The following is a 17,928-nucleotide window of genomic DNA, read 5'->3' on the forward strand; positions in this document are numbered from 1 at the left end:
TATTCATTCATCTGTACAGGGTTTTTGTTTGTTTATCAAGAAATCATTCGTAAAAATAAACTTTAATAAGCATTATCAGTGTTGGAATTTCTAAATATTCTAAAAAGATGGATGGGAGCAAATGACATTAAACTGTCTTTAATTAAAAATTTCTCTCTGCTTTTGTAAAATTCAAGTTTTCTAGTGCTAAGCAAGTTTGACTAAATTAACTGTAAAAATTTCCACTATTTTTTTTCTTTGTATTGGGACCTGAATCCGGTCTTCTACTGAGCTCTGAGCTACATCTCATCACCAAGTTAGCCAGGCTGGACTCCTACTTAGGACCTTTCTACCTCAGCCTTCCAATTTCTCTTTTCACTGAAGTAAACCAGATTGTACAGGAACATTCTAGGTATGTTTCATCAGCTTCATTATTTCAACAAATTGAAACCACTATGAAACAGTGGAAATGTTCGCTGGTACAACCACTATGGAAATCAGTATAGAGACTAATTTAAATAAAATAATTTTTTTTTTTTAAAAACCAGCCTGGGGGGGAAAAAAACTATGAAACAAAGATATCAGCCAGAAGGGAAATACAACAAAGTGAGCCTCTGGCTAATGTCTGTGTGATCAAAAGGAAGCAATGATACTTTAGTGCTAGTCAGTAGTCATACGACCCCATGCAGATTACTTAGCAAATACTAATCAAATGCACACTCCAAGGCAGATTTAAAATATCCTTTTGACCGAGCCCAAAAGTCTTTTCTGTCATGTTCACTTTTCCTTTTTTTTGGTCTTTCTGAGACAGAATTTTGCTATGCAGTTCAGGCTAGCCTAGAACACACTATGCAGCCCAGGTTGATCTCAAACTCAGTGATCCTCTGCCTTAGCCTCCTGAGTACTGGGATTACAGGCATGTGACACCATGCCCGGCTACCATGTTCACTTTGGTGAAAAAAAATCATACAAAAAAATTTCATTTTGACTTTAGTCTTAAACATAAGCAAACTGGATTTGTCTTCCAGCACAGGACTTTACTAAAAGTATGCTCCCTGAAAAAAAGTCCTATCTGATAACCAGTTAACATTCTGATAAATTAAAATGGCACTGTGGCCTGTAATCCCAGCACTCAGGATGCTGAAACAGGATTATTATGAGTTTGAGACCAGCTTGGGCTAAAAAGTGAGTTCAAGGCCAGCCTGAACTTTGTAGTGAGACCCTGTCTCAAAAAGAAAAAAAAAAAAACTCTAAAGATCCCAATCATAATGGGTTTTGAAAAACTAAGGCAGTTATCATTATCTCCTAAAACTGTAAACTAGGGATCAATAATACAAACATCAGTAAAAATATTAACACTGTTGCCCGACAGCTACAAGCATAGTAGTCTGAGACACACTATAACTTTAGCTATGGCTGCTACCTGCCAACAGCTGTCCCAACAACAGAACATACTAACGCAACCAAAAACAACACTAGAAAGTCAAAAATAATTTGGATATAATTAGAGGAAAAATTAACATCGTAGACATTAGCCAACCCTAAAAATTATCAGTGGCAACACAAATTACCCAAAGCTCTAATCTTATAAAGAAGAAAAAAGCTCTTCAGAGAAAACCTTGCTGGGCATGGTGGTACAGACTTGTAATCCCAGCACTCTGGAAAGCTGAGGCAGGAGCATCACAAATTCCTAGCCTGGCTGATTTAGCAACTTAGCAACACCCTATCTCAAATTAAAAAAAAAAAAGAAAGGAGGACTGGGTAACTCAATGGCTCAAATGCTTGCCTAGTAAGTGGAAGATCATGAGTTCAATCCCCAGTACCAAAAAAAAGAGCTAGAAAGGTTTCTCAGTACAAAGGCTGTGGGTTCAATTCCAGTACCAAAAAATTTTTTTAAAAGGGAAAGAAATACTGATCCAAATCACACTTTGAAGCATCAGAACATTTTACTGTTCCTTCAACTCCAGATTTATCTTCAACATGTCATTAATAATAATACACAAACATAGAGATTTTATAAAATATAAATACCTGATCACAGAGAGACTGCAAAATGGATGTGACGTATTCAACACACTGTTGGCGAATAACACTGTCTCCAGGAGACCGCACCAAAGCTAAAAGATCTTGGAATATCTCCACGTATCTTTCATCACCTTTAATAGTTCCATTAATTAGATGTAAAATAGCTAATTTACAAGCTTTGTGTGAAGCCAGAGCATCAAGAAGAGCAAGCAACCTGGTGGTTTGGCTAGTATACTGTTTTTCTTTATCTTCCGAAGTGCTGAAATAAAATCAATACATTTAATAAAGTTCTTAACTTTAAAGGCATTAACTAATTTAACTAATTTATTTTTCTATACATATTACACAAATTCTGCATAGAACATTTCATTCTTTGGATATAATGACAATTTTTCCTTAATTTTACAATTACTACTCCATAAATTCAGGTTTTCAATAATATTTTCTTAAAGTTCACCTTTCAAAAGCCCAAATTCAAGACCTTCAAGGTATCCTGTACATAAAATAAATTAAGCTTTCTAATTAACAGTAATTTACATATATTCATTTGTACACACATGTTGTATACCTATGTATATTTACATGTAAATGTGTTGAGTTTTCTAAACCCTGTTTTCCAAACTCTAAGTGAAAAAAGTGTATCCATTGCAAGCCTAACTTGAGGAAAAATTCTAAATACAAAATGAAAATACCTTTGCAAGTCTTCTACAATCAAATCCAACACAGTTCTCATAATCAGAAGTGCAGTTGGTGAGGCAAGGTCACACAATTGAACACAAATACGCCGTAACATATGCTGAATGGGCTGGCAGGTTGTGCCAGAGAAAGAGCGAACTATTTCTTGGAGCAACTTTGCTTGAACATGAAGGTGCATGCTCCACAATTTTCGGGTGTTCAGTGCCACTGATATATCATGTGGCTCAATAACCTGTTAAAAAAGTATAACGTGTGTATACATAGATTTTTAATATTTATTAAAGTCACAAAAACTATTCAGGAAGAACTGTTATAAAAGAACATAGTTACTGCATGCTTAAAACATTTAGTTTTCTACTATACAATTAAACATTTGGCTGAGTTCAATGAATCTAAAAAAATCTTATTGTTCTCAGATTAGCAGTCAGTCGAGCGGGGTACATATGATGAAGCAACCTAGTTATTGGGAAAATCTAACACATGATTGGGGGGATTAAAATAACAAAAATGTAACTTCAAGTATACATAACAGCATAATAAAACTCACTTTAACAAAAATTTAAAGTGTTACACCCCCATATTTCCTCAATGACCAACTTGTTTCAGTTTTATGTTGCCCTCATCCAGTTATTTTATGTCTTTGGGGGGGAGAGAGATAAGGGTTTTGTTTTTAACAAAAATCCTCGGCTTCATTAAAAGTGTTATTACAGTCATTCATAAGATGCATGTTATATGGAAGTGATACCTGAGTTGTTTGCATGGGCAAAGGAAGAGGCAGCAGCTCTGAAAGGAGTATGAGTCCAGAAAAAAATCCTTCCGGAACCTTCAAGATGGAAGAAAGAACTTCTTTTAACATTAAAGACCAAGTATTATTGGCCAGAGTCTCTTCCGACATTGTGAGTTTTTCATTAACTCCTTGTGTGAAAGTCAGTAAGATATCAATGATGTCATTCTGAATCCTCTGTTCATCACTATCCAAACGACCTGAGAGAGGGATAGAGCACAGGAGCATGTGGAGCGTGACAAGTGCTGAAGGAACACGCATGTCCTTAAACTCAAAGGATCCGCCTCTCAGGAGCTCCATCAGCATGGTTTTAAGAAGAGTGAGCGTGCAGCGGGCCATTGAAATGGTAGTAACTCTGTGAAGGGTGGTCCCCATGTTGACATGGAGCCTCCAAGGCTGAGTCAAAATACTGTTCAGTTTTTGCAGAACCCGAATAAAGGTGTCCATTCCTTCAGCAGAAAAAAGCTGAATAACCGCAAGATTCCATTTCAGGTCTTTCTGTTGACCTTTATATAGGGGAAGGGGGAAAAAGAAACTCATTATTCACATATTAATAATCAGTTAAGAATTTTGAATACTTAATGGATATACTATACTTAAAGAATAGTAGTTTTTAATTGTCGGGTTACCTTCAACAGGAGGAGGTGGACATGCCACATTACAGAGAACACGTAAGGCAGTGGTAAGGCCAACACCCTCTGGGGTCATCAAGTTATCAATATTCTTTAAAAATAAAAGTGAATAGAATTTATTTTTTTGGTAGCCCTCACATCAAGAGAAAATTCCAGACATGGCATTAAAAATACACATGCAAGTTCCTCTTTAGCAGTCAATGCAAAGCCCAGAGTTCAACCTCCAGAAGGAAGGAAGGAAGGGAAGCAGGAAGCAAGGGTAAGATTTCAGTACATGTAACATTTATATTATTTATGTACATTTAAAACATAAAGCATAAAGCTAAAGAAGTTAATCAAAATTTTCTCTTTTGCATATGCTAAAGTGTGAGATGCTACATAAAAATTATAATGCACAAATATAGCATGTTTAAAATACTAACACAAAGCTAATATACAGAAATGTATGAGACTCTACTGAGTTTAATTCCTTTCTGTATATCTTTTGGGCAGAGGGGTACCAAGTACAGAACTCAGCACCTCGCCCTGGCCAAGCAGATGCTGCGCCCGAACTACATCCCCAGTCCCTGCATACCTACTTTATATATCTTGTCTCCTTAAAAAGGGAGCAAAGATTGTATTTTAAGAGCTATATGGTACAAAGCCTCTTTCAAAACTGAGGAAACAACATGAAAAGTTTTTGGACTATATACATTTTTTTAAAATGCCAATACTAGCAGCAGCATGGTTAGAGGAAAAAAAAAGTCTAAACTTTTTTTTCACTTTTCGGTACTGGGAATCAAACTCAGGACCTTGGCTTGCCCGGCAGGCACTGTGTCACTGAGCTACATCCCCAGCCCAGCAAGTCAGTTGTCTTGTGTCCTTAGCGTCTGCCATGCTATGTATCCTGACAACAAACAGTTATACTATATTGTCGTAGCCTCCACAGATGAAAATTATGTTTTTAAAATGCAGAAAAAAATAACATTAAAAATTCCTATACCAACTTCTAAGCCTCCAAGCATAACCTTAAAAAATAAATTTGTATCTCAGCTTTTTCCATTTCAGGTGATATTTTCCTCTTAATTTTTTCTTGGAATTCTACAAATTACGTAAGGCAACAGTGAGCCAATGAATAAAGTCTAAGTCTTGGATCAAATGATTTTAGTACATCATGGGATGAGAGCTACTTATGATAATCATGATTAAAAATAAGATTTATGTAAAAGTCAAAACTTCTGATTACGGTATGTAATTCAAATTTCTAGAACTAAAAAAGAAAAACAACAAATTTCTAAAACTATATTCCTTACTAAATGCTTTTACTCACACCATTTAATATTTATTGATGTCCTATTAAAAATCACTCTATCATGCACCAGTATCCAAAATGCACGAATTCATAAATTCACAGTATATTAATTGTGCTTCTACTAAACAGAAGACAATACAATGAAAAGCTCCAGATGTCACTTAAAGCAGAGTTAAGACAGAAAAACAGGATGGCATGTTAGGAGGTAAAAGCGCTCTTAAGAGAGAGACAATGACATAGAAGACATGGGCAGAAACACTAGTGAAGAACAATGTGAAGCAGACAAACCTAAATAGTACTTTGCTGTTAGGTCAGAACAGCAACAGATAGTTCTTCCTCCGTCTGTCCGTCCATCTATCCATGTGTCTGTCTGTCTCTCTCTCTCTCTCTCTCTCACACACACACACACACTCAAAGTTCACTCTGCCCTTCCACCTTAATACTTTTACATATCTAAGTCTAGTCCTCATTCTCATGTTAAACACTGGATCAGCCAAGAAGCAAAAATAACTAATAAAAACAGGAAACCGATTTCTAAAACTAATAATCCACTGATTTCACTACTATTCTTAAATTTTAATTTTTTCACAAATAATATTATGAATTTCATAGGTCTACTGATTCTAATTTTTATGAATTACTTCAATTCAGGTATGACTATCCTAAATCAACAACAGAGAGAACAAGCCCCCATGCTGCAATTATATGGAACTGGCCCTATCAATTTTCAGCAAATTATTTCCAGGAAAATTCTTCTTCACTAATTAAAGTTTAACAGGAATAATTATATATTACTATAACATTTAACTTTATCTATACAAGTGATCCAATGCATTATCACTACATACTTCCATGAAGTTCCATAAAATCAAAAAACTTGTAAGGTTCACTTACCTGTTTAACATATTCAATCAGGTTTGGAATGCAATTGATTTCAAATCGAAGATTTTTGAGAGGTTCAAGCCACTTGCCAAGTTCTAAAAAACAAAAAGAATAGTCTATAATATTTAAAGATAAAGTACTTTATAACAAAGTAGTAGAATATATTTAAAAACCAAAAACATCAGCTCTGCACTGATTTTAATATCTAAATTCCATAAAAGAATGAAGTTGGGGCTATGAATATAGCTCAGCGGCACAAGCACCTGCCTGGCAAGCAAAGGTCCTGAGTTCGAATCCAAGTACCAAAAACAAACAAAAAGAGAATGAACTATGTAATTATTTAAATAAGCCTTAAAATGAAATAGCAGACTACTTTTAACTTCCTAATTTCTAGATACTTAAATGTATAAAGGCATAAACAGCCTATGTAACAAAAATGAAACTTTGCAATCAGTTTATAACATTACAAAACAGATTTATAAAACAGAATGCTTATAAATTATTGCTTATACATTTATCTTTGCTGCTACCCATACCTCTCAAAAGAAAGTATATAAGCAAAATGAATCAAATGTGTTTATTTCTAACAATCAAATCCAGAGACAGTCTAAGCACCCCAACATGAAATTTTAGTTTTGTCCATTTCTTAATTTGCCTTTATAAAATTAAGAAAAAATACTATCACCCCAAAATAGAAAGCAAACTAATCTAAAATGTAAGTGAAATATACCATTTATCAAAGCAAAATTCTCCAAGAACCTATATACCATAGTACCTATAACCCATCTCCCCCTCCAAAGTTTTGGTTTTTTGTTTTATTTTTGTTTGAGACAGCGTCTTCCTATACAGCCTAGACTGGCCTCAAACTGAGGTCCTCCTGTATAGGTTTCCTAAGTGCAGTATTACAAATATTCACCATAAGACCTGCCTGCAAAAATACTTTTAGAAAAGCATTCTACCAATTTCAGACACTCTACAGGTATGACAAACAAGGAAAACAAAATTACTAGTAGTCTCTCTCCTTGGTACTACACTCATCCAGAAGGGTTATGGCTATGCACATCTTAGTATTTTTTATAGTGTTTTCCTGTTTTGTTTTGAGACAGGGTCATATATGTAGTCCAGGTTGGCCTTGAATTTGCTACTATAACCTGGGTGGCCTCAAACTCATGATATTTCTCCCTTAGCCTTCCCAGTACTGTGATTATATGTTTGTGTCACCACCCCTAACTTTACATGCATATTTTTTTGGGTACCAGGGATCAGACTCACCCCCTCACACTTGCCAAGCAGGTACTTATGCCGCTGAGCTAAATCCCCAGCCCCTCCATGCATATTTAACTTAAGTTCTTCATATATACAGAATATACAACTCAAATTAAATAATAAACCAGGTGTTGTGGCACATATCTATAATCCCAGAACTCTGAAAGCTAAGACAGGAAGATCGTCATAATTCAAGGCCAGCCTGGACTACATAGTGGATTCAGAACCAAATTAAACTACACAAGTGAATTCCTGTCTCAAAAAAAAAAAAAAAAAAAAAAAATCAAAGAAAACATTTTTTAAATAAAATAAAAAGTAAAAACAAAAATTTGGGGGCTGGGGATTTAGTGCAGTGGTGTAAGCGCCTGCCTGGCAAGTGTGAGGTTGTGAGTTTGAGCCCCTGGTACAAAAGAAAATTTTCAAGTGTATCCATTACCTAGAAAAAGTAGTAAAGCATAACAGTGCCTTTAAAAATATCGTGTATCGGGGCTAGGGATTTAGCTCAGCGGCATAAGCGCCTGCCTTGCAAGCAGGCAGTGGTGAGTTTGATCCCTGGTACTGATAAAAAAGAAAAAGACAAATAAATAAATAAAAATAAAAAAAATAAAAATATCATGTATCCTCCTTTAGGAAGGGCATACTTCTAATGGAAAAAATCTACCTCTACTATGACAAGTTGAACTTACTATCCAAGTTTTTACTAGAGCTACCACAACACATAGTTTTATTTTTAATTTTTTTAAATCTATTTTAAAGAGAAAAAAAAACAAAACTTCAAAACAGTAATTAGGGAGTAACAATAATATATACATTGTATATTGAATGTGTGTATATACATATATATACACACAGAGGTATAGTAATATATACATTATATATTGAATGTATGTATATATAGATACATATACCTATATTGTTACTTTCAGTTTGTCACACTAGGGGAGATGGTATGTTTACAAATGGCCTGTCTGATTTACTTCATTTATGAGTATGGTCTCCAGTTGCAACCATGTACCTACAAAGTCTCACATTTATTATTCTTTATGGCTGAGTGGTACTCCCTTGTATAAATGTGCCACATCTTTTTTATCTATTCCTCAGTCGATGGGCATTCATGTTGTTTCCAAGATCTGGCTACTACAGATTGTGCTGCTATAAACATGCATGCACATATAATGCACAACACACAAAATTAACAATTAAAAAAAATCACATTCCATTTTAAAGCAGTTTCACAATATTTACTCAATGTTATCAAATTTTATACTTGATAACATCAGAAAGTTGAGAGACAAAATAAAATAAAAATTTAAAAATTATGATTAGAGGGGCTAGGTATAAAGCTTAGCAGCACAGCACCTGCCTGGCAAACACAGGTCCTGATTTCAAGTCTGCCACCCTCTCAAAAAAACAATTACAATTAGCTATCTTCAACTTTTCCAAATTGCCTACAAAAAGTTTGCTATAAACTTCAATCAATATACATTTACATATTTTTTAAAACAAACTTTTCCAGACATGGCGGCACATGCCTGTAATCCCCAGCACTTGGGAGGCTGAGGCAGAAGGATCACTGTGAATGAGGCTAGTATGAACTACATAGTGAGACCCTGTCTCAAAAAATATTTTTAATAAAAAATAAATTTTATATTCATTGTCCTTCACTTTTTCAATCTACAAGCAGACCTCTAAATTATACTTGTTACAATATAATATAGTTAGAACAATGTGTATGAAAACACATGCACAGCCTCTCGTAGTGGTGCACACCTATTATACTAGCACTTAGGAGTCTGAGGCAGGAGAAAGGCCAAGAATTTGAGGCCAGCCTGGGCTACATAATGAGTTCGAAGTCAGCCTGAACTATGTAGCAAGATCTTGTCTCCACAAAAAAAAAAAGTAAAACCAATACTATTAGACATAATGAAACACAATAAAATATTACAGACATTCAAAGGTTTTGCCTATCACATATGAAAAGTACTTAAAATAATTTCAGATACTATACCTTGCAATTTAGCATTATTTTCATCTGCTTTACAAAGCTTCAAGAGAGATGCTGCATGCTGTTCTAACATCTGGACATCACTGGAAGACTGAACCACCACCAAAATAAGTATGCATGCATAATTATAAGCTACTGACTTCTTAGACTTGGAATCACTGAAACAAAATAAGGTTTTTAAGTTTGGGGTACAAAAACAATTTTTAGGAATAATTTTAAATGTTATTTTCTATTTGGTTTTAGACGCCAAGGAAATTTACAATGAAACATGACTGACTTCTTGAAGACAAGAAATCAGATTTTACAATTCACATCCAATTCACCTGAAAACTCTACTCAACAGTAAAGATATCCATTGAGCACTGACCCCAGGGCCTCCCAAACACCAAAATCCATGAAAGGTCCAGTCTCTTAGAAATGACCAAGTATCTGCACATCATCTACACACATCTGCACCTAATTTTATCTCCACATTACTTATAATAGCTAATACAATGTAAATGCTATTTAAATAGCTGTTATATTTAGGAAACAATAACAAGAAAAAGTCTGTTTTCTTCTACATACTTCCAACTCATGGTTGGTTGAATCCACAGACCCAAACCCACAGATAGAGCTGACTGTATTTAAAAATAAAACACACATTACAATAAAGTAAAATGCTATCAAGAACAGAACAATGAAATATTAACAGATATATTTCATTAACAATAAAATATGAGAAAGTACACTTCATTGGTCTCCTTTAAAATCATCATCCATCCAATCTGGGTAAACAAACAAATATGATCACCTGCCATCATCACTCAGTCTTCCATCACAGCACCCTTAGGACACAGTGAGGCACAGATGCCCCTTGGCATGCCTGTCATGGCCCCCACAGGAAACTCATCACTCAACAGTCATATCCAGTCCCCATGGCGAAGTGGCTATCTGGGTGCTACTGCCTGTGACGTGAGCTAGGCAGACAGTATGTCTCTAATCACACACTAAAACCTCAGCCTAAGAGCACAGGCTCTTCAAAACCACTTCCATTCTCAACTCTCCCCATTCAGTCAAAGCAATTCTGAAACTAAAGCACAAGACTACATTACAGGGAAAAGAGAGAAAACAACAACAAAGTGCCCACTATTCTCATATAGCCCAGGGCCACAGGGCTCCCCTCTACACAAATCAGCAGAGGTGTCCAGCTGCAATCTTTGCCGCCACCATGCGTCCACTGAAAGAACACTAAAAGGTCTGCTGCATTGCTTTACAGTTCCATCTGATACTTTAGAGCCTTCTGTCATTCCAATTCTTAACGAGTTATATGTTATGTCAAAAAATTAAGTTTCTGATTTCAGAGAAGCATCTTTTAAAAGAAAAGCTGGGCATGACAGTATATGCTTGCAATCCCAGCCTTCACGAGGCTGAGACGGGAGAAGTGCTACAAGTTCAAGGCCAGCCTGGGCTACAAAGTGAGTTCAAGTCCAGCCTGAACTGTATAGCAAGACCATCTCAAATGGGGAAAAAAAAAATGAGTGATCTAGTTTTCGAACACAATTAAAAATTTAAGAAACAAAAATTACCCTAAGGCTTCCTTGGAATAGTACTCCATTAGAGTAATGAGACTTTGAAGATTTTTGTCAAGACTGAATACATGGCCAACGGCTGATCTTCCCACGGGATTAAAAGTAATCAAATACAGATTGTGAAGGGTTCCCAACAGATCGGAATGGTCTGTTTCTTCGCTGGCTGTGCAGCGCTGGAAATGACTGAACAGCTCTGTAATGCACTGTAGCGTCTGAGTGGAGTCCTGCAGCCACAAGGCAAATGCGTCATCGATAACACTGTCAGACTGGAGACCTTCCTCTTCATCTTGGTCATACAGATGACATAGAGCTCGGATCAACAAGTTTGTTGCCTCATATTCTGACATAAAAAAAAGGAGACCCTTTTGTGACTGGGCAAGAAACTTTAGAACATCTTTTGACGCTTGCAGCACACCGGGGTGGGCACTTGTTACTGGAATTGACAGAAGCAAGGTGACCAACTCCAAGAAGTGATGACTGTGAAGATACCTGTGGAAAATTGATATTGTGTCAAGCAAGTACAAAGCATCCTTTATTTACTCAATGTCACCAGACAGGACAAAAGTAAAAAACTGTCATGGCTTAGTCCTTATCCTCAGACAGGTATTACTTTAACTGCAAGTGCATTAACAATAACAATCACACAACAATACTAATAATGTGCAAGTTTCTTTTCCATTGAGCCAAATAAAATAAAACTTCTATAAGACTTTCTCCTAGCTCATATTCAAAAGATATTTAATAAAAGTTCTCCTAGTTAATATTGAATAAGATGTTCAATAACTCAGCAGGTTTTCTCTTTCTAGAGTTATTTCTGACTCTAAATTCTGGGCCAGCTAGGCATGGTGACATATTCCTGTAATCCCAGTGCTCAGGACACTGAGGCAGAAGGACCACTATGAGATGAAGGCCAGTCTGGCCTACAAAGTGAGTTCAAGGCCAGTCTGAACTGCATAATGAAACCCTGTCTCAAAAAGACAAAGAAAAAAATCCTGGGCCTTTTTTCTGAGCTACTTATCAAGCACCATGTTCCTACCCTACTCATGGCATAACAGATATATGAATCAAGATTCCTCAAGAAAAACACAGTACACATAATACTGAAGAGTACAGAGTATAGCTAAGAATGGCAGTGTCTACTTGTAATCCCAGCACTCAATACGCAGGGGCAAGAAGATCACTGTAAATTCAAGGCCAGCCGATATTACACAATGAGTTCAAGGCCAGCCTGAACTATACAGCGAGACCTTTCCTCAAAATAAAGAATATATTAGATTTACTACACACCTTAGATACTACCTCTAATGAAGAAAAAAACTTCGATTAATAATTTCAGTACTTGAGTAACCAATACTGCCACCATAGCACTGTACTTTTTTACTAAATCTAAGAACTATTCTTTGCAGTTTTAGATGAAGCAGTCTGAAACTTACCTAGCACTCCAAAATAAAGACTAATGCCACTGACAACCTCTTTGAGCATCAGTATCCTTATCTGTAGGGATCTCCTTCCTGTAGACTCTACGAGGTTCAATCTCTTTTCTAAAACTATCCTTTTCAAAATGAAAGGTAAAGATTTTAAAGACAAAAATGAAACTTTTCAAAAATTCAAACTAGAGCAGGGCTGGGGATTTAGCTCAGCAACATAAGCATCTGCCTGGCAAGTGCAAGGTTGAGTTTGATCCCTGGTACCAAAAAAAAAAAAAAAAAAAAAAATTAGAAACTGAAGGGAAGGGGCTGGGGATTTAGCTCAGCGGCATAAGTGCCTGCCTTGCAAGCAGGCAGTAATGAGTTCGATCCCCAGGACCAATAAAAATGAGAAAGACAAAAAAAAAAAGAAAGAAACTGAGGGGAAAAAATCTTCCTAAAAAGCTGAGTATGGTGGTGCACACTTGTAATTCTAGCACTCAGGAGACTGAAACAGGCAGATTGCCACAAATTCAAGGCCAGCCTGAGCTACAGAATAAGAACCCCCCTCAAAAATTTACCTAAACATTTTTAATTAAAAAAGAACAGTTCCATATAATTTAATTGTGCATTAAGAAAAAACCCTAATTCCTTGAATCTGAATAAAAATTATCTGAAAGTCTCAAAGTCTAACTCTTCACACTTTTAGTCACTGCAAACAGTGATAGACGTTTCTGTAGACATCTGCCAAAAGATGTTTACATATGTTCTAAGTAGGTTAAAACCAGAAAACTTGGGGCTGGGGGTTTAGCTCAGCGGCATAAGCACCTGCCTTGAAAGCAGGCAGTCGTGAGTTCAATCCCCGGTACCGATAAAAAGGAAAAAGACCAAAAAAAAAAAAAAAAAAACAGAAAACTTATTTATCAACAGTTAAAACTGACCCTTCAGTCCTATTACTACTTCAACTCAGGTATCTATGATGATACATCACATTCATGACATCTGTATCATACTCAAGATAATAATATATAAATACCACAATACAATAGGCACTACCCAGGGACTCCTTACTATAAACACAAATATAACTCAAGAATATAAAATTCCATGGCTGGGGGTGGTAGTGCATACCTGTTATCCCAGCAGTTAGGACTGCCATGAGTTCCAGGCCAGGCTGGGCCATACAGAGTGAGTTAAAGACCAGCCTGGGGGGGGGGGGGGGATTTAGCTCAGGGCATAAGCGCCTGCCTGGCAAGCATGAGGTCTCGAGTTCGACCCCCGGTACCAAAAAAAATAAAAAAGACCACCTAGACTACCCAGTGAGACCCTATCTCAAAAAAATGAAAGAGAAAAAAAAAAACCTCTGTATGTGTGCACATGTAAACTCCAGAATTATTCTAAGTGCATCCTTGTCTACCTATGGACTCTCTGAAGAGTAGTTAATATAGTGGGCCTCAGGCTCATCCTTAGGCTTTCTTACAAGGTTGGCCTCTGGGAACTTGGATTTGGGGAGAGCCTATAATCCCAAATGTTAAGAGTGGCTCACTGTGCTTAAGTTATTTACGCAAAACAATTTGCTTTATGCTCAACACCTGCTTTCCTCCTGGCAATTTGGAATTCTAGTACATTACAAGCAGTACATTACAGTAACTAGTACATTACCATAACTGCATAATTAGACCTCAATACAAATTCTGGATGCCAAATTACTTTGATATAATCATTTCATACTGTACACATATTATCAAAATATCAATTAAATATATGTAATTACTTTTCAGTTAAAAACAAAAATAATGACTTTTTAAAAACCTAAGCATGAGTTTTCTAAAACACAGGTAACATTTCATACATGCTGTAGCAATCTGAAGGACTTAAGCAGGTCTTACATGACTCCCAATGAGAGAATTCGCTGGATACTCATGACTGATTTCTCCAGACTTTAAGCGATGTACGATAATTCCCTCAGATTATGCTTTGAACCCTTTGCTGGGTATAACTATATGCTGAAGTCTGCATAGTCTGCCTAGAAAATCTTGGGAACCCTAAAATAGGTCATTAGAACATTGCTATCACTTCACGCTAATCCTTTCAAAATGTAGTTTCCTTCCAAATTTATTCTTCCTTCAAATTTACTAGTTTCCACCAATAAAACCAAAGTTCTAATTGTTACACTGACAAATGTGTTCTTCTGTACCTAAAATAATAAAACTCTTTGTTTTGTGACTGCAGCATCCCCTTGTGGATGCTGTCTCATTTCTTCTTTCCTTCCTAACCAAGAATTTAAAATGATAAACATCTTAGTTTCCCAGTGAGTCTTTTCTACACTTCCTGTTCCAATAATACAATAAACTGCTGTGCCAAAGCTCCAATTGTAATTGTGCAAAATCCTTTACATTATTTCCCATCTTCATGTTCTCAATCTCTCACCTGACACAGCAATCTGGTCATAGCTTTCTGAAACTGTCTTCTCCCACTGTGCCCACCACTTACACAATATACTACTCCCCACAGTTCCATATTGGCCATTTCCTACTACCCAGTCTGTGGGGGTTGCCAATAACCAACCTCAAGGTTTGGGTTTTTTGTTTGTTTTGTTTTGGTACTGGGGATCAAACACAGACCTCGCGTTTGCCAGGCAGATGCTTAGGGCACTAAGCTAAATCCCCAGCCCTAGGTCACTAACTTTCTCTATAGCCATTAAAGAATGCTCAGACCACAAGCAGGAGCGGCTGAGAAGCAGGCAGGCATCGAATCCCTCGTGGACAGCTTTCAGCATAACAAAGATAAATACCGCTGCCTGAGTCACTCATGGACAGAGGAGACACTTGCGCCAGTTTCTCAGCAGACGTCCAGGAGATGAGCCCCAATTATTCACAGCAGTAAGTTTAAAACATCTACTTCCCTGGCTTTTCTTTCTCCTCCTCTTACTGTCCTAGTATTTTCCTGAGTCCCAGGATAACTTCTCAAATGGAGAACCTGCACTCAAGACTGACTCACATTATGCTCTGGGGAAACTCAAACTAAGACAATCTTCAGCTAAAAAAAGAACAGCCAGGTAAAGATCTGAATAGACAAGTACCCCATTTCCTTGTAATGTACTTAATACTAAATTAAGACCAAAACTAATGGGGGCTGGGGGTTTAGCTCAGCGGCATAAGCACCTGCCTTGCAAGCAGGTGGTTGTGAGTTTGATCCCCGGTACCAATTGAAAAAAAAACAAAAAAAGACCAAAACTAACCACAGAAATAGTAATAAAAATCCCATGCTTCTATTAGAAAATTATCCAGACATAGTATGCCAAAAAAGCCAAAAGAAAGTCTCAAAAATTAAAACAAAAAAACCTTCTGTATATGCTGTGCCCAACAATGGTCAATGGCAAAATTTTACCAACAGTTAACCAGAGAGCTGGACGAAGAAATCAGAAGTAACAGAACCTTAAAGACATCTTTAAATGAGACTCTAAAATTAAGATAGCAAAATCAACTTTTATCTTACAGTGTATCCAAGTAAAACAAAGGACTTCCCACAGAAAAGCTCTCTCCTTCCTACATCACCCCTTTCTGCCATCGTGCCAGAAGCAATCAGGCAGTTTCTCATTCTTTTCCTTTTCTTTTTTTGGTTCTGGGGATTGAACTCAGAACCCTGCGCTTACCAGGCAAGTGCTTGTGCCGCTGAGCTAAACCCCCTCATTTATTCTTGTCAGACATACAAACACTGCTCATTATTTACTACCATTTACTCTCCTTTTCACTATCCAAATTCTGCTTCAACTCCTAAAGCAAGACAGTCTCACTCACAGTAACACAAATCTTCATTTCACTATACTTGAAATATCAAGTACGCTTACACAGAATATGCCTACTTGCAAACACATGAAAAACACAAGCACCACATAAAGATGTCCCCAGTGATTCAGGAAATGCTGTTCCTAAAACAGATGTCTTACCTAAAGAGAACAGGGTATGGATCATCCCTCTCTGGAGGTCCAGTGATTCGTGCCATAGTTGGGAAAGACTTAACAGGAGGTTGGATCATTGTATGAGGGGCAGTTTCCATTAAATGAAAAACTTCTTCTAGGAGGTTAATAAGCCTCTCTATTTCCCCTTCACTTATATTCGAGGATTCCAAAAGATCCATGTCCATAGAAGCTTCTACTTCATTTTCATATTCTGGGTTCGTTCTCTCAAGCCCAGCATCTGGGTCCTGATCAGGTTCACCGTGGTTAGGTACAGATGAAGTCTTCTCTGCTAAATGGTCACCGAGTCTTTTAATCTCTGACAAGATTTCATAGAAATGGCATTTTTGAAGAATAGCTGAACCAGCAGTGACAACCCTCACAGTCTGATCCAAAAGAATAAGCTCCAGAAGTCTTTGATAGCCACTTTTTTCACTCTGCCTACTTCTTAAAAAAGCTTCCATTCCTTCTGTCATATTAATAACACCGTCCAGAGCTTTAAAAGCATTTAACTTAAGGGAAGATGAGACATGATCAGCAAATAGGAGCTCAAACAACACATCAATCACTCCTGCCTGGAGCAGGCCGATTACTCCATGGGAGCCACACTCTGCTAGGGAGGACACTAACTTGGTCCCAGCTTTGAGCTGTCGCACATTTAAAGCAATGGGCTGACGAAAAGCTACTTGTAAATTTAAAGCCTGCATTGTCCAGTCCACCAACTGGCCAAGGGCATCTTGTTTTGTGTTTTTCAACTGCAAATAACTTAATCCTTTTATTATTAAACTTGGAATTTCTTCTAAAGCTGTTACCCATTTTGCACCTCTATCTTCCCGATATAAATCTAATAGTTCTGTTAACTTCACAGAGGCTTCTATTGCCCCTGAATTTTCTTTATCTGGACCTTGGTCCTTCATTCTGCTGATTTCAATTTCAAAAGTAGTCTTGTATGGACAGCTGAAGTATAAGAGAGGAACCAGCTCCCTGTCATATGGGTCGTACGTCATGGGAGGAACAGAAGCTAGATCTTCAGCAGTGTACTCAACATCGAAGTTTGGGTACTTAAATGTTTCACGTTCCAAGTCAGCAATTCCATCTTCATCACTGGAAATTTGTTCATAACCATCATCCCCTGAAAATTAGTTTAAGTAATAGTTAAATATCACATAATGGGTATTTATTGCATAAAATTGAGTTGATCAAAAGCACAGTATGGAAAAAAAAAAGTGTGGCCAACACTAAAAGGTAATGATTTCTTCAATGAAATCAATTTCTGCCTCACTTCATATCAACAACTGCTAACATTTTCTAATCTCTAGTAGAACAGTTATAAACAAACTTCCTAAGCAAATTCTTCTATTTTACTTGTTCAACTTTAAAACAATTTCAGTAACTTTCTTTCAGAAAAAAAAATTAGAAACACCTCAAAGTAA

General features: G+C 36.8%; 1 protein-coding gene across 3 annotated transcripts in view; it reads right to left on the reverse strand.

The window, feature by feature from the left end:
• Positions 1 to 17,928, reverse strand: part of Virma (vir like m6A methyltransferase associated) — a 64,490-nt gene that overhangs the window by 22,083 nt on the left and 24,479 nt on the right. For all 3 annotated transcript variants that reach the window (XM_063257569.1, XM_063257568.1, XM_063257570.1), the window contains exons 8-15: positions 16,487 to 17,627; positions 11,129 to 11,620; positions 9,564 to 9,718; positions 6,302 to 6,384; positions 4,114 to 4,207; positions 3,446 to 3,990; positions 2,697 to 2,932; positions 2,011 to 2,263 (exon numbers count right to left, since the gene is read on the reverse strand). In XM_063257569.1, coding sequence (XP_063113639.1) covers positions 2,011 to 2,263; positions 2,697 to 2,932; positions 3,446 to 3,990; positions 4,114 to 4,207; positions 6,302 to 6,384; positions 9,564 to 9,718; positions 11,129 to 11,620; positions 16,487 to 17,627 — 2,999 coding nt within the window. The remainder of the gene's footprint in view (positions 1 to 2,010; positions 2,264 to 2,696; positions 2,933 to 3,445; positions 3,991 to 4,113; positions 4,208 to 6,301; positions 6,385 to 9,563; positions 9,719 to 11,128; positions 11,621 to 16,486; positions 17,628 to 17,928) is intronic.

This window comes from Cavia porcellus, unplaced genomic scaffold (assembly GCF_034190915.1).
Source record: "Cavia porcellus strain 051 isolate PalLab524CR breed Dunkin Hartley unplaced genomic scaffold, mCavPor4.1 scaffold_10, whole genome shotgun sequence".
Lineage (NCBI taxonomy): Eukaryota > Metazoa > Chordata > Mammalia > Rodentia > Caviidae > Cavia > Cavia porcellus.